At 38.8% G+C, this 23,076-nt stretch overlaps 1 protein-coding gene across 3 annotated transcripts in view; it reads right to left on the bottom strand.

Annotated features, from left to right (window-relative positions):
- The window catches only part of TMEM150C (transmembrane protein 150C), a 68,234-nt gene that overhangs the window by 5,751 nt on the left and 39,407 nt on the right, over positions 1–23,076 (bottom strand). For all 3 annotated transcript variants that reach the window (XM_019731365.2, XM_019731367.2, XM_074324327.1), the window contains exons 2-6: positions 10,496–10,585; positions 9,619–9,672; positions 9,471–9,503; positions 7,672–7,739; positions 1,919–2,046 (exon numbers count right to left, since the gene is read on the bottom strand). In XM_019731365.2, coding sequence (XP_019586924.2) covers positions 1,919–2,046; positions 7,672–7,739; positions 9,471–9,503; positions 9,619–9,672; positions 10,496–10,575 — 363 coding nt within the window. In that variant the 5' untranslated portion in view covers positions 10,576–10,585. The remainder of the gene's footprint in view (positions 1–1,918; positions 2,047–7,671; positions 7,740–9,470; positions 9,504–9,618; positions 9,673–10,495; positions 10,586–23,076) is intronic.

Genomic DNA, 23,076 nt, shown 5'->3' with positions numbered 1-23,076 from the left:
GTTAGAGATATAAACTCCCCAAATCATTACCTACTGTTTTAAAAATTAATTTGTCACTTAAAACACCTTTAGTAATCACATATATTTAAAAATACACATATAGAAAAATCTGTTTTGAAGAGATGGCTTTTAAAACATGGTGAAAAATATTATTTTTTGAATTGCCATTGCCTTTAGATGTTTTACTGTTTGACATTGCTGCGAATAATGGTTGTATCTAATCAATATTTCCTTTCACAATTTTTTTCTATTTTTTGGGGTTTTTATGTAGGATTTTTTTCCCCTCTTCTTTGAAAGAAGTCACTTTTTTCTCTCATAGTTCAAAAGACGTATTTTCAAAACTTAAATAATGATTCCTCAAATCAAATTTTACTTCTACAAAATTTGTTTTCTAAACTCTATTCATTAATTACTTTTAACCTAATTTTAAAAATAGATAATATAGTTAGATAATATAGTTCAAACTCAAAAGTTATAAAAAGAACATAGATTGAAAAGGCTGTCTTGTAATACTAGCCACCTGGTTTCTCCACAGGCAACTAATCTGTTATTCGTTTCCTGTATATTCTCTGTAGATATTCCAGAGAATGTTCTTCATACCTAGTGTCATCATTCATGGCTTTGACTATTTGTTGTTCACCAAAACAACCCAATCTCTGGGCTTTTTGTAGGACTTTAGTAAAGAGCAAAACATCTACTCAGTAACTTCCAGCCAAATCCTAGTTGAGAGAAATGATAGTTCTTGAGCACTTTACAACATGTCAGCTCCTGCAGCACAGACAGGTAAGTGAGGGGGAAAGACTCCACCCAAATCTCAATGAAAATGCTCCGTGCCCTACCATTTCAGAGTTTAACAGGATAAACTCTCAAATATTCTCTTGATAATTCATTGTCCTAGCCAATATATTCTCCAAATGCTGCTTTCTTGTTGTCTAGTTGATATGGGATGAGACCTAGAACAGTTAAGAGGAATTGGTGGGATTGCCTATCAAACGACCCATCAAGTCAAAAATACTTATTGAGGGCTACTATGTGCCAGGGGAAGTGTTGGGGAATGAGTTAGCCTGGTTTAGTCAATTATCAGGACTGAGCGTCTTATTATCAGGACAAGAGACAGTCTTAGAAAATCCACTATATGTTCTTGAATGTCTGTGCCATTTGGATTTCTCTCAATAGAAGGGATAGAGGTATCAGGATCGGTGTTTAATTATAAGAAGGCAGTTCCTAGCAGCTGTATACAGCATAGTTTAGACGATTCTGGGGAGAGAATGGAGGCGGGAAAATCAGACAACTACTTTAACAGTGCAGGGTTCTCCTTGTTTATTTCACAAATGAAGTCGTTCAGGTCAAGAGTTGGTGATGGTATTATTGGCAGGAGAAATTATTAAATGTTGTGAACTTGGACTTCTAAATATCTGGGAAGAAGAGTTAGTGTATCCTTACACAAGTCATAGACGTTCTATAGAAATTCCAAGGTTTCAAACTTGACTCCCACCTGCGCTTGCTAATCTGAAAAGCAAGCTTTCATCCAAAAAGGATATTCAGTGCTGAATTATAGAAAGGCAATGATCCTATTCGTTTTCTAGAAAGGTACATTAGGAAACAATTTGTTCTGAAAAAAAGTATAAAGCATTTTGAAATCCTTTGTAGAAAAAATAGTAGCCCCTTTCCCTAATAGCTATACTGTATTTCCAGTGCGTAGTGAGCACCCTCGTTTGTAATGTGAACTTAGGTAGACGAGGCTGAGAAACCACAACGGGCTGACTCCTGCAGAACTCGTGCATATTAGGCACCGCTATTAGTTTAAGATTCGTGCAGAATTATACGGGCCACACAGTGAGTCTCCCTCAGTGCTACGATAATCGGTAACTGATTAGGTGAGGTGTGAGATGGAGGTGAAAAAGGCCAAGTGAAGTACCTGAAAATTACCAAGTAAGGTCATTCCAAAGGAAGCCAGACACAGTGCCACCAATCCACTAATATTCAGCCACGGATTTAAAACCTTTGGTTTCAGTTGTATGAAGCGAAGAACAGCTACCACAAGAGCTGGGAAGAAAACAAAATGTTAAAATTTAAAAATTTAAATCATACACTCAGACTATGAGGCAGAGTTCTAAAGCCACAATGTATAAACTTAAACTTTTCACCACAGTGCGTTTTTGAATCTCTGAAATGACAATTTTTAAAAGAAATTTTCTATGCAGTGCTGACGATTATCTAGATGTTTTATTATATCTAATCTGGGGGAAGCAGAGAGGAGTTGAAGCAGCAGGGCTATATGTTATCTGAGTGATGTGAGGACGATAAAACTGTTAATAGTGTTGTTCTCAGAGTTTTCAAAAATCAGGTCGGCACAGGGCAGTCTGGCTTAGGGGAACACTGCAGAGGCTTGACACACAAATAAATTGGGGATAAAGACAGCTCGTGGCAGGAAATTCAGTCATCTTTTAGCTTAGAGCAGCGTTAGAACAGATAAGGCAGGAAAACACAGGGGAGAAGACAGGGTTCCACATCTGCACAAACCTGCTGGTCCCTGTGTCAGAAATCATTCCTGGGGACAGGAAGGAAGATAAAGGCAAGTGTACACATCCCTTCATTACTGGTGCACTCCCACTTCCCTCTGAGTCCCACCTAGAGGTGTTCATTGTCAAAGGACAATGAGAGTTAATTCAAATTAGAGCAGTTACAGTAACCAAATTATGAAATCTGGATTTTTAACAGCAGATTTTGGGGTCTGGTATGTATTAAACATCACACTGATTATATTAAGAAAGCTCAGTTCTTCCAAATGATGTTAATTACTTATTTTAAGACACCACCTTATCTTTTGAAGCAAATTGTCATCAGAGAACCTGAAGAGAATGAAGGAAGGTACCTAGATTTCAAATCTGACTTCTAATAGTAACCTCGAGGACGGTCGATACTCAAGCCACTAATCAACCTACTAATCCCCTTTTATTAACTGCTTAGTAAAGGGATATTTTCATATTTTTACAAAAAGCTGAGAGATGTTAGTTTACAAATGATTTTTAAAAAGGCACTTGCAATTAAATTATACCTACATAAAAGGAAATGCACTTATTACTTCCTAAGACAATTTATTTTGACATTAAAGTTTAGCAGGGAAGACAATTAGAAATTCAAGAACTACCCTATTTATGCAGCAATTAAGTAGGTAATTATTTGCTAAAGGCTTTACCTTGATCACTGGCCATTATTAGTAGCCATTAATAAAGAAAACCCATCCATAAATTTGCATTTCCCAAGTATGGTGAACTTCAGTTTCCAGCTACAAGGATAAGCTAAGTGAGTTGACAGTTCTAAGTACCTCTGATCAAAGAGTGGTATACAACTTGGTTCATATTTAGATTTTGGAAAGAAAATATAACTAAACCACAACTTATGAAATCACAAATTGCTCAGTTCTGATTTAGCTTTTAGCATATTTATGTTTCAGTTAAGGCCCACTATTGATCATAAAATTAATAAATTATACCTGAATTGACAGCAGTTTCCCAACCTACTGGTTTGAGGAACCTAGTTAGGAGTTATAATAATATATCAGAAGTCTATTAATAACGACAATAACTATCCTAGAGGATGGAAAAATCAGCACAACTTACTGCTTTTTAGGATGGGGATAGGAGGACGAAGCGGGGAGAGAAAAAATCGAACACTAGCACTCTGATACAAAGTGGTCATCAGTTAAGAAGCCATTAGATTAAAACCAGAAACCTCAACACAGGGCACCATGGGAGACACATGCTAACTCACTGTGTATGGACATTAGTCAGGGCATAATGACAAGATACCAAGACAGCACATATCATTTCTTCTAAAAATAACTGATGAAAAGTATTACTCTGGGGACTCTCAGGTTGTCCTGTGGTTTGAAGGGATAGGATCATGCTGGAACTTTGGCCTAAGCGCTAAACTGCTGCTGAAGCAGACATTGAAATGGCTCTTGACATTGACCCATCTGGTCACTTTGCTCCATTGTGTCCAGGAGAAGAGATCTGATGGCCATTCTCTGCATTATCTATGTTTCTCCAATAAAACTCAGACATGTATCATTTCTTGGTCCCAGCATTGCTAGCCTTCCCATTTGTAATAGGGATGAAAAGAAAATAATTTAATCATGAACAGATGAAGAAATGAATAGGAAACAGAAACCTACTTCAAGACAGGAACTCTGAACTTCCAGAATTGCATTCTAAACACCGTACTTTGCCTTTTTAATGTATTAACTCCATTATTAATCAGCTCAGACTAGGCATACTTTCCTTTTAAAATAGATTCTAGTTGAATTTTTAGGGTGCGGAAATAATATAGCTTCTGGTCCTTTAACAGTTTTATTAGCAGTTAGGTTTAAATGAAGGCAGATTCAGATTATGTTATGAAGTCCATTTTCAACCAAACAGTGGTTTAATTATACATTCTTGAAAAAGAACTTCTGGGCAGTAGGATAGTCTCAAAGCCATCTTTATATATGCTAACCAGTTTTTACCACATTAATGTTCTGATCAATAGATATAATTTTAAATTTCATTAAAAATTTTAGATTTTATTAACAGTTTTAGGAAAGATTTTTAATTTTAAAACCCACCCTCCTCTTGTTTTTGGTGTTTAGAATAGTTCATTGCTCTGTAGGTGTCCCCTATTTATCCATTTTACAAGAACACAAATATTAAAATAATGGTTTATTTATCAAATTTTTTACTTTAAGGCTGATTGGGTTTTTAAAGTTCAAACTCAAAATAGCAGCTTTTAACTGCAGTTCTAAACTGGTGCCTGGCCTAATTCTTTTTTGTTTTGTTTAGGTTTATGGTTTATGCATCAATAATTCCTATTTCTGGCTGCAGTAGAACACAATAATCAATAGATTTTGGCTGAAGGAGGGAGAGAAGCTGCTGTTCAGTCACCAAAATCATTCAGCTATTAGCTTTATCCTCACAACCTCTCCAGGGCAGAAAACAATATTCCCTTCAAGAAACTTGTCTTAGGTCTTACCCCCACCTCCAGGAGAAATAAAGTGTTCACTCAGGACAAAGAGCATAACCAATTCTATAAAAAAAAATAATAGAGCATTCGATCTTCCATTAGTCCGTCAAAAAGATAAAAGATCCTTGGTAACTAATTTTAATAAATTCTACACTGACTCATTTGTAGATTGTGAGTTATAATCTACCTAGATGCCAAAAAGCAGTGACTTATATAGGCAGTGCAGGTTGTTTCTTAAAGTCAGTTATGTTGTCTAAAGTAACAGTCTCAGGTTGAACAGGATGGGCCTGGGGAGATGAAAGCATCCACAGTTCAGAGCAAGAATCATTAGTAAACTGACTTTCATTCCCAGAGTTGATAAATAAATAATTGTTGGTTTACTCCCACTGAACACTAATCTTAACCAGTTTTGTGTTTACCAGGTGGCACTGAAAATGGTGAAAGATAATAAAGAATAAACACTAGATGCTGCAATACTTTAGAGCAGGAAAGCTAGTCAAACGTTAATTGCTTCTTGGTGGGACAGGGAAGGACTGGCGTGTAAGATGATGACGATTGTCATCTGGAAGAGGAGAACGTGTTTTCATTTGTTTTTGGAAATGCTTTTATAATTAGTGAATTGTAAGCTTTATAACTGGATAAATATGTGAGCTGTGCAAACTGGTATTTTTTTAGATTATATACTAAGGAATACTGGGAAGTATTGATTTTTTTTCTTAAGGATATGAGGGAAACAAGTAACTTTCCACATGTGCTTTAGTTTCTTTAAAGCCCAATGAAGGACAGACACCTTGGGACAGCTTTTTTATAAGGGCAATCTCTTTTGTATCATGATAAGATGAGGTAGTGTTTGCAAAGCACTTAGCATTGTGCCTGGAATATAAATGACTGTCACTAATTATTGTTATTATTGTGCCCTGTGGGGATGATCCAATGAATAGGTACCAACTTGCAGGCCTACGAGGTGTGATTGCAAAGGGGCTGGGAAAGGTCTGTGACTCTGCGATTTAAGATTCACTCTCGGGGCTTGTGCTCTATTAAACACAGATATCTCCCTAGCAGTCATTTATGCCTTCATATGAATAAGTTTATTAGATCTTTTCAGAAGAGTGGTGTCAAGGGTAGAACAAAGAACAAGTATAAAGCTCCTGGCAGCTCGGAGGCTGAAGCAGTGAAGACAAAACCTGAGTGACTAGGATGGCCCTAGTGCCCCACATGTGCACCAGCTGCTGAAAGTACCACCCTTCTCAGAATTTGGGACTATCTGGGATGTGAAAAGACTGCCTGCCCAGGGCATGAAGAGAAGAGCTTCGTTGAAGATTCAGCAACCCCAGTATCAGGGTATATCTAACCTGTTCTTTACTGCTAGCGTAGCAGTCCATGCCTTCCAGAAACTTCCTGCTTAGGTGAATGGGATATGCTCTGGGGAAGCCTGGGTAGGAGAAGGTTAGCTCCAGGGAGCAGTCTTACTAACTGCAGAGAAGCCGCTGAGTATGCTTCTCCTTGAACCTCACAGGTTCAGGAGAGGCCTCTTGGGCCTCACAGGGAACGTTCTCCACGTTTCTCACTTTTTGAGCCTTCTGAACAAACTAAGATTCTGCCTGTGTGGCATGTTGGACCAACCATCTCCCTCGATTTTCCAATAATATCTACAGGTCTTCACTTTTCCTATAGCAGACATTTAAAAAAAATACCTTAAGAGTGAGTAGAATTGTTTTTGGTGGGGGGATGGGATTATGCATAGATGAAATAAAAAGTCACTTCTTGCGGGAGCAGATGCTATGAAGACCAAATACTCCCTCAGTAATAACATCATGTTTATCTCTTACTTGGAGTGAGAATCTCACCATCAAAAAGAACCACTTCCAGAAAACCACTGTTGAAAAATGGAGTTGTCACTGGCCCTTCCACCCCAGCATGGCAATGATGATGTTTGACCCTTTGAAAGACACCGGGGAGGCCTGGCCTTGAGGAAATGGTACATAAGGCCGACTGGAAAAGGATAGAGAGCATGGCTTGTTCCCTCCATCCCCAGGCGACCACCAGGTCATGGAAGCACTCACAGAACAAAGGGGGCAGGATATTGAATGAGGGTCTTGGGCCCTGAAGAAAAAGTGGGGAATTGGGGCTAGACATAAGTACAGAAGTTTTACTGTGGTTTTTTTTAACCTACATCTCCGTTTGTCAGTTTGATATGTGTACAGACACCAGGGAGAACGTCACCCTCATGCTAATGCTGACCTTCAGATTTAAAAACAATATGTACACACATCGATATTTATCACAGAGCCTAGGCATTTTTCATCTTTACCAGTGAAGGAATAAATAAGGCTTTCTTTTTAAAGGAAACATATTGTACAATATTACGTTCTCATGCAGGATTTTATGGCATGTGAAATATAGTATTTCATGCAGCAAAAGAAATAAATAAAGTCAAGAATACACTGAAATGATAAAGACAGTAAAGGGAAGAGAAAAATATGATCAGGGTGAACATAAAAGGATTTATGAGAAAAAAAGACCCTCAAATCGAAAAGCTAGTTTCAGCATATTGCCTTATGATACCAAATTATCAACTAAGCCCACCATGCTTCTGATATGGGTTTGGGAGAACTGAAAATAAATAGAAATGTACCAAAGCACATAAAGCAAGTTTTATTATCTTCTTACCTAGGAATGCTGCCATGTTCATAACTTGACTAAACACACAGCTTGCAGGAGGTTCATCACCTGCAATACTTGAAAAATATGAAATGTTTTATTATTATGCTATTAAAATCTATAACCCTGTGCAGTGGGCTGAATGTTTGTGTCCCCTCAAAATTCATATGTTGTCATCCTAACCCTCAATATAATGGTATTAGGAGGTGGGGCCTTTAGGAGGGGATTAGGTCATGAGGGTGAAGCCCTCAGGAATGGGATGAGTGCCCTTATAGAAGAGACCTCTCTTGTCCTCTTTCCACCTTGTGAGGATAAAACGAGACGATGGCAGACTGCAACCAAGAAGAGGGTTCTCATCAGAACCCCACCATGCTGGTACCCTGACCTTGGACTCCCAGGCTCCAGGTTGTGAGAAATAAATTTCTTTTGTTTATAAGCCATCCAGTCTATGGTACTTTGTTATAGCAGCCAAACTGACTAAAACAGAAATTGGTACTGAGAAGTGGAGGTACCGCTATAACAAATACATAAAAATGTGGAAGCGGCTTTGGAACTGGGTACTACGTGGAGGCTGGAAGAGTTCTGAGGTACCATCTCAGAAAGCCTATATTGCCATGAATGGACTCTTAAAGACGATTCTGGTGACAGCTGAGAAAGAAGAGTGCTAAAGAGAGAGCTCCGGTCTTAGAGAATATCTAAATAATCCTAAACAGAATGTTGGTAGAAATATGAGCAGTAAAGGCCATTCTGATGAGGTCACAGACGGAAATAAAGAACATGCTATAGGAAACTAGAGCAAAGGCAATTCTTATTATAAAGTGGCAAAGAACTTGGCTGAATTGTGTTTGTGTTCTAGTGTTTTGTAGAAGGTAGAACTTGGCAGTGACAAAATTAGACATTTAGCCGAAGAGATTTCTAAGCAAAGTGTTGAAAGAATGGCTTGGTTCCTCCTGACTTACAGTAAAATGTGAAAAGAGAAAAATGATTTAAAGATGGAATTGTTAAGCAAAAAGGAACCAGATCTTAAAGATTTGGAAACTTCTCAGTCTACCCATATTGCAAAAAGTGACAAAGAATGTTTGGAAGAGAACATTAAAGTTGTAGCCAAGCAGCTCTTTGATAAGGAGATTAGTGTGGGTATAAAACATGGATTTAATGAACCATCTTAACAAAAGCTAGGAATAGAGATAGGATTACATGGGTAGAAACACTGCCAACTAGGGCTAAAGGAAACAGAAAATGGGGTAAAATGAAGGAACACTGCTGGACTTCTTAGACCCTGCAAGACAGGACCACAGACCAGCTTGGCTGTGATCACACTATTCTTCGAGACAAGAGAAGAAGGGGACCCCAAAGTCGATTCTGAGATCACCCGGCTGCCAATCCCACCTCAGGCCTGCGGGGCACAGGCCTTCGGGCAGGGCTGCCTCCACCTCAATTTCAAAGGGTAAAACCAATGCCTGGCAGAGACCTGGGGTCCCAGAGAGTTAGTTCTCTCTCTCTCTCCCTCCCTCCCTCCCTCCCTCCCTCCCTCTCTCTCTCTCTCTCTCTCTCTCTCTCTCTCTCCACCTTGTGAGGATGCAATGAGAAGATGGCAGTCTACACTCTAACAGAGGGCCCTCACCAGAACTCAACCATGCTAGCACCCTGATCTTGGACTTGGACTGCCAGTTTCCAGAGCTGTGTGAAATAAATTTCTGTTGTTCATAAACCACCCAGTCTATGCTACTTGGTTAAAGTAGCCCAAACTAAGATACCCTCCCAACTTTTCCTAAGATCCAACAGATCAGAAGAGAATTATCAATTACCTTATATATGGTGCATGCTTCACACCAGGTTTCCTAGATAACGGAAAACAAAGAAGCTCAGGTTAAAGCAGTCATTTGTGCACAGTTTAACCTCACCAGTAGCAAAGTTTTTGTTAGATCTATTGAATTACCCAGAGATAAACTTTACCTTTCAGCTGAATTTAATGGGAAAATTTTGTCATCTTCCACAGCTATAAAGTATCTATGAAGAAAGAACAATAAATGTTTAACAATAAACAAAGAATTTTTTTAAAAAAACAAGAATCATTTGTTCCCAGCTTTATTAGACTAACCACATTAAATCATATTCATTTATTTCCTAACTGGGGAAATGCTCTTTCACTACAATGCTTTACCTATAGATCATCTAGCTCTTTGAAGTTCAAATGTCATTATTAATAACAGTTCTTTAATTTTCAAAACATCCTCCAAATTAATGACAATCATTATAATCTGAAAACTGGAAAATAAGACCTATAATTCTAAAATTCAAAATTTCTAATATCAGGAATAGTTCCCCTCCTTTCTTAATGAACGGCTAGGAACTGAAACAATTTTCTACGAGTGAATAGCACTTGAAATAAGCAAGTGTGGGAACATTCTGTGATAAGCCAAGGCTTCCAATGTAATGATACCTATTTTATAAACATACCAGACCCAGTCACAAAAAATCCTGGGCAATGAACTGGACTGTGAATGGAATCCTTGGCATGTTAGTGTAAAATCAGAAAATCTAGCAAATAATAAACCCATATCACCAGTTTATAGAATGCTCATTACTGGAAGAACACAAGAACACAAAACAAATCTAGTATTCACCACCCGCTTTGCCTAATTTATTACTCACTCTTGTTACTTATTTACTTTGGGTAGTAGAAGAAGGGAAGAGAAATGGGGACTTTCAGAAGGTTAAATTCATAAACACTAATTTAAAGTATTTAAAAATACATTCATATAGATATATTACCAAAACTTTACATTTTTATTTACATTGCACCTGAGTCCTTAAATAAGAGAATACTCACACTATCCACAATCCAGCTGAAGTAAACAAAGTAAATACAAGAGGTAAAAACATCCATACGCTGCATTTCTTCCCATCCATGCCTGTACCCCTGAAATACAATGAACAGGTATTAGTCACTAAGGCAAACATTTACATCACTGTAAAGACGGAAAGGAAGTTTACTTTAGCTGAAAAAGAGTATATTTCATGAAACCATGATTCAAATCAATATAATTACTGCTGCCTACACATGTGGGAAATCCTTGAGCAGGTAACAAGGATGATTGTCATCTGGCATTAGCTCAGATAATCCAGAGTCTTAGTTGAGAACTGATGGAAAATTTCTCATAACGACATTTATCCTTATACAAGCATCAGTGTATTTTTTGAAAGGACGAAAGGATTTGAGTTAAGTACTTTGAGGAGAAGAGCTAGGTACCAAAGGCGAACTCCAACCTACTTTTAGTGCTATTATTAACATTTATGACTCGATGGATCTGCATGTACATATATGCCTACAGCTTGGTAGACAAGAATGTTAGAAACAAATGGTTGTTAAATAAATTAGCAATAGAAGAGAAAATAACAAATGCTTTGCAAATCTGAACTTTTCTCAAGACATTATTGAGCAACTATCTCGGAAGACTCTAAAATGAATACTCTGGAAAATCACGTTTTGTGTATAACTTTAAATTAGCGCCAACAAACACAATGAAAAAAAAAAACAGAGTCAAGAATTTGGGATGTTGTATGTTAACGCAAAAATATATAAATAGAAAATTCTCCACCAAAATAAAGTAAAAAGCAGAAATTTCAGAAGTGTCTGAAAAATTGGTATAAAACAGAAAGAAATAACTATTACTTTATTACTTTGCCCAAAACCACCAGAAAAGAAATCTTTTTGAGACACTGGATGCCAGCTATCCTTAAGGCAAAAAACACCCGTTCCAAGAAAATTAAGTGCCCTAGTGACCTCCACAAGTGAACTGACAAGCAGAAGGCTGTGGAATTAAATGGCACCGCTAGGGAGCAATCGCTGCTCATTGTTTCAGGTTTTATAATTAACTGCAAAAAGTCATTTACTGGGTTTGAATCAGCACTGTCACATTTCTGAGCACCTCCATGACATCTGCTTTCATAATGATGACATTCCTTGGACTTTTCAAGTGTTGAGAACAGAGAGAGAACATAGCCCTCCCTTTAGCATGGTAGCCTGCAAGGTTTCAGGAAGGTCTTAGTTCCCAGAACTGACCTACCTGAATAGGTAGTTTTTTCAGGCCAGGGACAGACACCTTGACCTAATATGTGTCTTTGAAAAGTTACACTGTAGTCTAAACACCTATCTGGGTAGGAGTGTTAAATAAGTGACAGAATCTAGGAATTGAAAGACAGTAGAGACACTTTCAATCAATCCAATCCAATCCAATGCCCAAGTTCTGACACCCACCTGTGCCAGGTACTATACTGGCTCATGGAAATATTGAGATGAGGTCTAATGAATACGTATTTTTATGGAACAGTCTATACAATATATAAAAGCTAATGTATGAACCAGTGTTACATGTTTACTTAATTTATATAGTGGGAAAGAATGATGAATATTTCAAGCATACAGAATTTGATTAGTCAGTGTCTATTCATTTATTTTTGTCCGTAAAATTATGGGCTCATAATAAAGCTATTAATTATGCCAACAAAAATAATTCCATCAGTAGCTAAGTTGTAGAAGGAGTACAGAAAATAGGGATGTTGATGGAGTATGTAAACCAAAGTATTCTAGATACTTTGAAATAGGCTGCTCCTCCAGAATGAGTACCGCCGAAATAGTTAGACTAGAATAAGACTTAGGAAACCTAACTCTAAACCTAGTCCTCAGCCTTAGCTTAGCCCATCACTGACTCCGTAGGCCTGGGCCAGTGACTTAAATGTGTAACACCATTTCCCCATCCTGCTACATGAAGATTGTTGAATTCAAAGAGAGGGAGAAGACGGACTTTACAGGGTGGCAGTAGTACCTTGGAGACTAAGCCAAGTCCAGCAACAGAATGCTCCAGTGTGCCCAGAATTATCACCCCCAGAACTCATGTTTATTAATGATTTTAAAAATGGACTGGTGAATAAATCATAATGACACTGAGAAACACAACTGCCAAATGGACAAATACATTGGCTCCCCTTTTAGGGACGTCTGTATGGGAAAGTAAAATTTGGAAGCAGAAGAGTAGAATGAAGACAGTTAACAAGATAATTCTGAGACTATGCCATCAAGCTACAATAGGTTTATGTGCTAATTTCCTTCAAAGAAAGGCAGCGTGGTGTAATGGAAATAGTATGGCAACCCATGGGCCTGAAACCCAGCTCTGCCACTCACTAGCTGTGTGATCTGTGGCAAATTATTTCATCTCCTAAGCTTTTGTTTAATTATGGAGATAACTTCTGGTTTGTAGGATTGTGCTGAAAATTAATGACGATGCAGGTAAAGCACCTCACATATAATACATGTTCTAACTGCCAAGGAGACCAGTGCTTGTGCTAGGACAACATACTCTCCCTCCAAATCAGGGCTCAGGGCAGCTTAACACTTTCTTCTTCTCTGTGCTACTATTTTTCTAGAAGGATTCAGACACCCTTCCTGATGGTAACAGTTTTTCTTCAGATGGCTCTCCAAAAAAAATTAGTATCTTAACTGTACATGCATATTGAAGTTCTACTTTCCTGAGATTCTACTCTTTGGGTATCTTTCACTATGCATTGCTTTTTTTATTTTGTGGAAACATCTAAGGTGGCTAATAGCTACTCTCCTAAATTATTTTATTTTTACTAGTTTAATTCTCATAGGGCAACCTTATATCCAAATTCTGGGAAAAACCATACTGTATCTCTTCCCTAATGATACGCAAAATTGCCCTTTCTTAACTCAAAAGGATGCCTTGACAGGTGAAAAGGTAAGTCTACGGATAGTTGTAGTGTATTAGGTTGGTGCAAAAGTAATTGCGGTTTTTGCACTTATTTTTAACCTTTTAAACGCAGTCACGTTTGCACCAACCTAATATTAGCTTCCGATGGAACTACTTTAGGATTTGTACATTGGTTATGCCCTTTGCGGGGGGACATAATGGCACATTCACATGCTGTTGTAAGAAATAATAGAGAGGGATGCTGTATGTCCTTCACTCTGTCTCCCCAACGGCAACATCCTCTATAACCATAGTACAGTATCAACAATCAAGATATTGACATGGATACAATCCTGACTTCATCCAGATCTCACCAGTTTTACATGCAGTCCTTTCAGCGTACATGTAGTTTTACACAGTTTTACCACATGTGTAGATTTGTGTGATCACCACCTCAGTCAAGGTACAGAACACAGACATTCCGAAAAGGGGAGCGAGCCCATGGCAGGTGAGTTCCATCACCTCAACGACCCCTTGTGTTACCCTTTCATAACCCACACCTACTTCCTCTCCCCCGAACCCTCCTTTCTAATCTCTGGCAACCACCAATCCTTTCTCCATTTCTGTAATTTTATCATTTCAAGAATATTATACAAATGGAATCATACAGGATGTAACCTTTGGGACTGACTTTTTTCACCGAGCATTCATCTAAGAATTCCCTGGAGATTCATCAAAGGTTTGTGTTCATCAATAGTTTCATACTTTTTATACTTGTGTAGTATTCATGGTATGGATGTACCCCGTTTGTTTACTCGCCAATTGCAGGATATCTGGATTATTTCAAGCTTTTGGCGATTGCAAATAAAGAAGCTATGAATATTAGTGTACAGGTGTTTGTGTGAACATACGTTTTTATTTCTCTGGAATATATACCCAAGATTGCAATTACTGGATCGTATGATTGTTGCATGTTTAGTTTTTAAAAAATCAGTCAAGCTGTTTTCCTGAATCGCTGTACCATTTTACATTCCTACCAGCAAGACAGGATTGATTGAGGTTCTTCACATCCATTATAACTATTGGTGGTATCACTATTTGGTATTATCATTTAATAATTGGTGTTAATTGGTGATAATTGGTATAATCACTGTTTGTTATGTTAGCCATTCTGATAGGATATCTCACAGTGATATCTCACTGTGGTTTTAATTTGAATTTCCGTGATGGCTAGTGATATTGAGCATCTTTTCATGTACTTATTTGCTATCTGTATATCCTCTTCAGTGAAATGTCTGTACATGTCTTTTATCCATTTTCAATTCAATTTTTTAAAAGATTTTTATTAAAATATAGCTGACATACATTTTATTAGTTTCAGGTGTACATCATAGTTATTCAACATTTATATACCTAAAGAAGTGATCACCATGATAAGTCCAGAACCTTCTGACACCATACCATGCTATCACAATATTGTTGATTACATTCCCTATGCTGTATGTTACATCCCCATGTAATGTACATGGATTATCCCCATGTCTTATTTGTTTTATACCTGGGAATTTGAACCTCTTATTCCCCTTCATCTTTTCCCCCCTTTTCTAATTTTTCAATTACAGTTGACATTCAATATTATTTTATATTAATTTCAGGTGTACAGCATAGTGTTAGACATTTATATAATTTAAGAAATGATCCCCCTGACTTGTCTAGTACTCACCTGGTACTAAACATAGTTATTACCATATCATTGACTATATTCCCTATGCTTTACTTTACATCCGCATGACTATTTTATAACTATCAGTTTGTACTTCTTACTCCCTTCATTTTTTACATCCTGTCCTCCCAACACCCTCCCACCCATCACCCCAACAAATCTAGTACCCATCTGACACCATACATAGTTATTACAATATTACTGACTATATTCCTTATGAAATATTCTACATCCCCATGACTACTGTGTAACAACCAATTTGTACTTCTTAATCCCTTCCCCTTTTTTCACCCTGCCTTTAAACCCCCCATCTATCACCCCAACAAATCTAGTACTAATAGGACATCATACATAGTTATTATAATATTATTGATTATGTTCCTTATGCTATACCCTACATCCCCATGATTACTGTGCAATAATCAATTTGTACTTCTTACTTCCATCCCCCTTCTCACTCATCCCCAACCCCCTTCCCATCTGGCAACCACCAAAATATTCTCTGTACTTATGAGTTTCTTTCTGTTTTGTTTTTTCATTTTGTTCTTTAGATTCCACATATAAGTGAAATCTCATTGCATCTGTCTCTGTTTGACACTCCACTCAGCAAAATTCCCTCCAAGTCCATCCATGCCACCACAGATGACAAGAACCCATTCCTTTCCCTGGACAAGCAATATTCCATTGTGTATATGTACCACCTCCTCTTCATCCATTCTTCCATCAACATACAGCCAGGCTGCCTCCACATCTTGGCCATTGTAAACAATGCTGCAATGAACATATGGATGCACATATCCCCTCAAATTTGCGTTTGGGTTTCTTCAGATAAATACGCCGAAGTGGGACTACTGGGTCCTTCTTTGTCTCTTCTTATAGCTTTTGTGCTAAGGTCTGTTTTGTCTGGTATAAGTTTTGCTACTCCGGCTCCCCCCACCCCCGCATTTTCATGAAATATTTTTTCCATCTCTTTACCCTCCATCTGTGTGTGTCTATCAATCTGAAGTGAGTCTCTTGTAGGCAGCATATGTAAGGGTCTTGTTTTCTTACCCATTCAGCCATCCTATGTCTTTTGAATGGAGCATTTAATCCATTTACATTGAAAGTAATTGTTGATAGATACGTAGCTATTGCCATTTTATTATTCATAATTTTGATTTATTTTTTTTTTCCATCCTAAATCCCTCTAACATTCTTTGTAACACTGGTTTGGTGGTGATGTACTCCTTTAGCCTTTTCTTGTCTGGGAAGCTCTTTATCTGTCCTTCGATTCTAAATGATGGCTTTGCTGGGTAGAATAATCTTAGTTGTAGGTCCTTGCTTTTCTTGATATTGAATATTTTTTCCAATCCCTTTTGGCCTGCAAAGTTTCTGTTGAGAAATCAGTTGACAATCTTATGGGAGCTCCCTTATAAGTCACTAGTTGCCTTTCTCTTGCTGTTTTTATGATTCCCTCTTTGTCTTTAACCCTTGCCATTCTAATTACAATGTGTCTTGCTGTGGACCTCCTTAGGTTCATCGTGTTTAGGACTCTGCACTTCCTGGACTTCTATGTCTTATTTCCTTTGCCAGGTTAGGTAAGTTTTCAGTCATTATTTCTTCAAATAGGCTCTCAATCCCTTGTTTTCTCTCTTCTCCTTGTGGTACCCCTATGATGCGAATGTTGTTACGCTTGATGTTGTCCCAGAGGTCTCTTAAACTATCCTCATTTTTTTGGATTCTTTTTTCTTTTTGCTGTTCTGATTGGGTGTTTTCTGCCACCTTGTTTTCCAAATTGCTGATTTGATCCTCTGCTTCATGTAATCTGCTGGTGATTCCTTCTAATGCATTCTTCATTTCAGTTACTGTATTCTTCATTTCTGACTGGTTCTTTTTTACGGTTTCTACATCTTATTATTTTTTTCTAAAATTTTATCGAGGAAGGGGAACAGGACTTTAGTAGGGAACAATGTGTATTTCCAGGATTTTTTCCAAGTCAAGTTGTTGTCCTTTCAATCGTAGTTGTGGAGGGCGCAGCTCAGCTCCAGGTCCAGTTGCCGTTGCTAGTTGCAGGGGGCACAGCCCATCATCCCCTGTGGGAGTCCAACCAGCAACCTTGTGGTTGAGAGGATGCACTCCAACCAACTGAGCCATCTGGGAGCTCAGTGGCAGCTCAGCTCAAGGAGCCGTGTTCAATCTTAGTTGCAGGAGGCAGAGCCCACCATCCCTTGCAGGAGTCGAAGAGTCAAACCGGCAACCTTATGGTTGAGAGCCCATTGGCCCATGTGGGAATCGAACTGGCAGCCTTCGGAATTAGGAACACAGAGTTCCAACCACCTGCCACCAGGCTGGCCCCTCTACATCCTATTTTCATGCTTGCTATCTCTTTGTTAAGTTCTAAGTTCCTTGAGCATCCTTATAACTATTGTTTTGAACTCTGTCTCTGGTAGGTTGCTTACCTCCATTTCATTTAGTTCTTTTTCTAGATTTTTCTGCTGTTCTTTCCTTTAGGACACATTTGTTTCCTCATTTTGGCTGCCTCTCTTTGCTTGTTTTTATGTAATAGGTAGATCTTCTATGTCTCCCAGTCTTGGCCAGGTGGCATTATGTAGTAGGTGTCCTGTGGGTGCCCTGGTACAGTCTCCCAGGTCACCTGTGCTGAGTGCTCCAGGAGTGTCCCTGTGTGTGTTGTGTGAGCTGTCCTGTTGTAGTTGAGCCTTGATTGCTATTGGCATGTCAGTAGGTGGGATTGACCCTCAGGCTGACTGGCTGTGGGGTTTGGCCAGGTCCACAGCTTACAGGCTGCTGTATGGGAGGCTTACCTCACTGAATGGGATTTGCCCAGTGGGCTCTGGTGCCTGTTAAGACCACCCTTTATGTGTGCCACTTGTGGGGCTAATTGGGTGGTGCTCTGCTATGGTCTGAAGTCAACCTCTGAGTATAGGGCAGGATCCCAGCTGAGTTAACAGGGCTGAGCAGCGGAGCTCACCAGGCCAATCAGATTCAGATTTGGCCTGTGGGGATGGGCTCGACATAGGAAACCTGGCACCTGCCTGCTGGCTGCACAGGAAGAGGACCCCTCGCTGGGATAATGTCAACTATCCTCCAGTCCTACCCTTGAAACCACACTCCTCAGTCTGCCCCCATATGTCTCTAAGGCCCCCTGAGTCACCGTTCCTCTGTTGGAGCCCAAGGTGAGTGCCCACGAATGAGTGATTCTGTGCGTGGGCTGTTTGAGAGGACATCTGGGTTTCCGGTAGCCTTCTGTCCTACCCAAATGGTCAGAATCCCCACTATTTTTCACAGCCAGATGTGGGGACTCCTCTTCCCGGCATCAGTACTCTGGGCTGAGGAGCCTGGTGTGGGGGGCTGGGGTCCCTCGCTCCTCCTGGGGAACCTCCACGGCCAAGGTATCCCTCCTGATTCTCAACCACTACAGGGAGGTTTGGGGCCCATTCCGTGTCTCTGCCCCTCCTACCAGTCTTCTACGTGACTTCTTTATATTTTTAGTCATAGAACTTCTGTTCGGCTAGACTTCAGGTGGTTCTCCAGCTTGATCTATAATTTAGTTGTAATTTTAATGTGTTTACTGAAGGACGCAGGCAGTGTTTATCTACTCCACCATCTTGGATCTCCCATGGGGTCTCTATGGACTGTGTTTTTTGATGTGAAGCCTGAGAACTCTTTGCCTACCCCTTGATCTTGAAGATTTTCTCCTAAAAGATTATTTTATTTTATTTTATTGGGGAATATTGGGGAACAGTGTGTTTTTCCAGGACCCATCATCTCCAAGTCAAGTTTTTGTTTTCACTCTAGTTGTGGAGGGCACAGCTCACTGGCCTATATGGGAATCAAACCAGTGACCTGGGTGTTATGAGCACTGCTCTCTAACCAACTGAGCCAACCGGCTGCTCTGATTTTTTTTCTAGAAGTTATAGTTTTACGTTTTACATTTAAATTTGTGATCTGGTTATGTCTTTTTTAAACTATAGGTCTCCATTGTGTTATTGAATCGAGTGAGACCCTAAACAGTTTATAGATCATTTTGACAAGGATCAGGAAATATGTGATATTCTAAGTCAGTCTTCTGAAGTAGTAAAGGAAGATTCTTATAATAAAGAACATATACTTTCACCATAATATGCCCTACCATGCCAGGTCCTTTGGGCATCTGATAAGTACGAGCCTAAGAACAGAACAATGAGGTGTGTGTGTGTGTAGATGGAGAAAGCTCCCTTAACCTACTTCACCTCCATACTCACCTTTGAGTTATCACAGAGACCAGAAGATCAAAGTAGAAAGTTCTTTCAGGACCAGTTTCTGGTTTGTTATGCCCATCTGACATATTGTGGTCTTTTTACTTCTTTCTCCATCCCTGTAGGACTGTGTTAACCAAAGAAGGGGACTCTGCTACATATACTCTTCTTGCCCCAAACAATTGATTTGTCCTTCTTTCCTCCGTACTCAGTTTATAATGTGACAAAAGAACCTGCAGTAGAGAAATGTCACTGATGTGCTTTCTACTCTTTGTGCTGAAGGATTCCTGGAGGTACCAGAAGATGAACATTTGATTAGCTTTGGTTTCATAAGACTCTCTGAGCTTTTTGGCTTGACAAATTCAGATTTTTGACTGGAAGTACCTCTGCAAAGAATAATGAGTTACCTATTAAATTCATTCTCTTCACTGCCTCAGTGTAATCTGAGAATTAAAAATCAAAGCTTAGAAACAGTTCTCTCTCTTCCCTTCTTTCAGACACCATTAAAACAAACTGGTTCATTGCTTCCTGTCACATTAAAAAGTGTCACCCAAACTTACATTTCCCTATCACACGGTACCTCCCAGCCAGGAGAGTACATTTTTCCTTTCCTTTTTAAGGAAAGGGGGAGAAGGAAGGAATACGCTAGACTCCTAAGATAGTTTTATCTTTGCAGGCTGAGTTATACTTTTTTATTCTGTGTAATACTTTCTCCACTGATGTTAATCTTCCAATAATATCTCACAGTAAAATACTTAAGATCACTGTTCCCATGTCCCAAAAGGTAAACTATCTCTGGAACAATGGCACCTAATGAATTTCTGACACAAGGAGGAAAAGAGCCAGAATTGCATAAACCTTCTTAAAACGATGCTGGCATTTAGATGTGGTTTGGAAGACTCTCCTCCAAATGGTGTAATTTATCCAAATGATTTGCAAAGCTGTTATCCAGATGGTCAAATCCTCCTAGAAAGCCAATACTGCTAACTCTCTGTACATTTCTACCGTGTATTCTTTGCTTCCAATAAATATCACAGTTTGATCTTCACTCTCTTTCACCCAATCTGTGGTAGGAGTGACACTGCATAGTGTGGACTCTTCAACACTGAGTCAGAGGCTGAAAATCCCAGTCTTCTCCCTGCTCCCTTTGTGACCTGCATCCCAGAGGCTCTCATTCTTCCTCAGAGAGAAAATGAACTACATCCAAGGTTTGCAGTGGCTCCCGCTGTTGACATTACACCCAAGAGAATACCTGGCTACTTGAAAATTTGCAATCTCAGGGAAGCAAAGTGTTACTATAAGCCCACAATAACTCAGCACCAAACTCCAGCTACTTGAACTGATTCGAAAAAGGGATATTGATAAAGTTGAAGTCATATAATTTTTCACAATTTTATCATCAAATTCAAAACAGATGGTTTTTACAGAATAAGCTAATAAAGCTACTGAAGTCAAAGACTATACTGTTACAGTACTGTTACCAACAATAAACCTGAAAGACACACTTTCTGTTCTATCAGGTGTTGGTAAAACTCCTTCAATTTACAAATAGAAACACAATTCCTATCGGATCATCTTCATTTAAAAACTTTAAAAGCTTTAAAAACTTTATTAGTGAGAAACCACTTATAATAATGACTGCGAAATGTCACAAAAGTTAAGATAATATTTTCTGGGGCAGAAAGCTTTGCTTGTTAGGAATTAGAAGGAGTTTGTTCTCTTTAGGGTAATGGTAAGAGGGAGTTCATGGACTTTGGAGCCAGATTGCCAGGGTTTGGAACCCCAGCTCTGCCACTTACTAGTTGTGTAATCTTGGTTAAGTCCTCTCTGTGCCTCAGTCTCTTTATCAGTAAAGTGGGAATAATAATGACACCTGCCTCATAGGGTTTTTATGAGGGTTGAAAATACATTTAAAGCACTGATAGTGCTTAGCATTTAACAGCTTTTCAATAAATGTTAACTGTATTCCATTGCAAGTGATGCTTGGGGTCTTCAGTTACCTTTTTTTTTTTCACTTGGTAATTTATCAGAAAATGAGCTCCCTGCCACAGCAATCTTTCATTTTGCTCTCAGGTCCAGCTGGAACAGAGCAGGAAAGATTAACGAGCCACCCACTAATGACCACGACTGTCACAGTGTCTGTGAACCAACAGTGTCCCTGATTTTTTTTCTTTAACTTTCTGGAAATCTTAAGCTATTTCCCATGTGTGTCATGGGCAAATGTGAAGGGCTTGTATCATTTTGTAATTCATTTACAATTACAAGTGGTAATGACAAGAACTATTTGTTTTGTTTTGTTTTGTTCCTAAAATGTTTACAGGCTCTCAGATATAAATCAGCATGGAGACATCTGCAATACAAACAATTCACTACACTAATAGTTAAAATTTTGCTTTCATTGAATCCTAAGTTGGGAAAGCATGATAGTTTGAGTGACCTGCTGTCACCCTATGACTATATGACTTCCCTCTAATCAAACAATAAACAACATTATTCAATCTGTGAGGTCAATTTTGCCCCCAAATAATTTTCACGAGCACTACCAAGAAACAATATACCAGGGGTGCCAAAAATGTACGCATTTTAAGAGATGTTACCTATGTATTACTTTTCAAAGTTGAATTGAATTATGGTAGCAATGTGTAGTATGACGTTCGCTCAAAAGATGGTGTTAATCAAATGAATGCTAGCATCATTATTGTGTTACAATTTTAATACAGTTTTTTCCTTTCTTAAAAATGTGTATACATTTTTGGGCACCCTCTGCATTAATTAATAAAAGATTTCTGTAATATAGTACAATCTCCAAAAGAATATGATAATTTCTAAGTGAAACCAATGGTGACTGATTTTTCCCCAATGCTTTCTTGATTTCTAAAATCAATCACCTTTATTCAATTGACAGATGACTTACAGGGATACTGTCAAGCTAGTGACCCAAAGGATTCTTTTTCTCTGAAACAGATGGAACACATTGTCCTCACACCATTAATGGAGTAATCCCAGAGGGAAGTCCCTCCTACCAGTACTTAAAATTTGATATCTTCTTAAAGTTTCTATGCCAAGATCCTCCTCAAAGTCCATTTATATCTTCAGTGATATTATAAAAATTTCCCCACATGTGGCAGATATAATTGCCAACCCAATAGTCTTTTTCCTCTTCTTCTTAGCTAACAGAGTCTAGTTTTATTCAGGACAGCAATGTGTTCAGCCTAACGACATATATGTCATGATTGGTCCAATCCAACCATAGCTGTCTCGTTTTCCTTTGTTGAGTATCTTTCCAGACTCCTTTGCACCTGGCCAGTGAGTAAGATACAGGAGCAGTCTACTGAGTAGCAAGGGGAAGGGTTTATATCCCTGATAATGGAAAACCTTTTTCTGCCCACTTTCTTCCTTTACCACTTGGGATGCTGTTGTGGAAATCTAATACCTAGAGTTATGGCAGCCATTATGTAACCACGAGACAGTAAACATGAGGACCCAAAGCCAACATTCTGAGGATGGCAGAATAGAAGGTAGAAAAAACTGACCCCTTGAAAACATCATTGAGGAGCTATACCAAACTCCTGATATCACCAGCCCCAAACTTCTCATGTGAATCAATTAAGTCTTTATTGCTTTATTACTGTAAGTTGGTATAGCATCAAAATCCATTCTCCCTTCTTCCATTATAACTGGGCAAGACTACTTAACTACACTATAATTAGCAGCTTCCTTTTCAAGTAAGGATGGCCCGGTGCAT

Source organism: Rhinolophus sinicus, linkage group LG02, assembly GCF_036562045.2.
Source record: "Rhinolophus sinicus isolate RSC01 linkage group LG02, ASM3656204v1, whole genome shotgun sequence".
NCBI classification, from domain to species: domain Eukaryota; kingdom Metazoa; phylum Chordata; class Mammalia; order Chiroptera; family Rhinolophidae; genus Rhinolophus; species Rhinolophus sinicus.
Note: the sequence above shows the minus strand (reverse complement) of the source record. Positions and strands in the feature narration are given on the sequence as shown.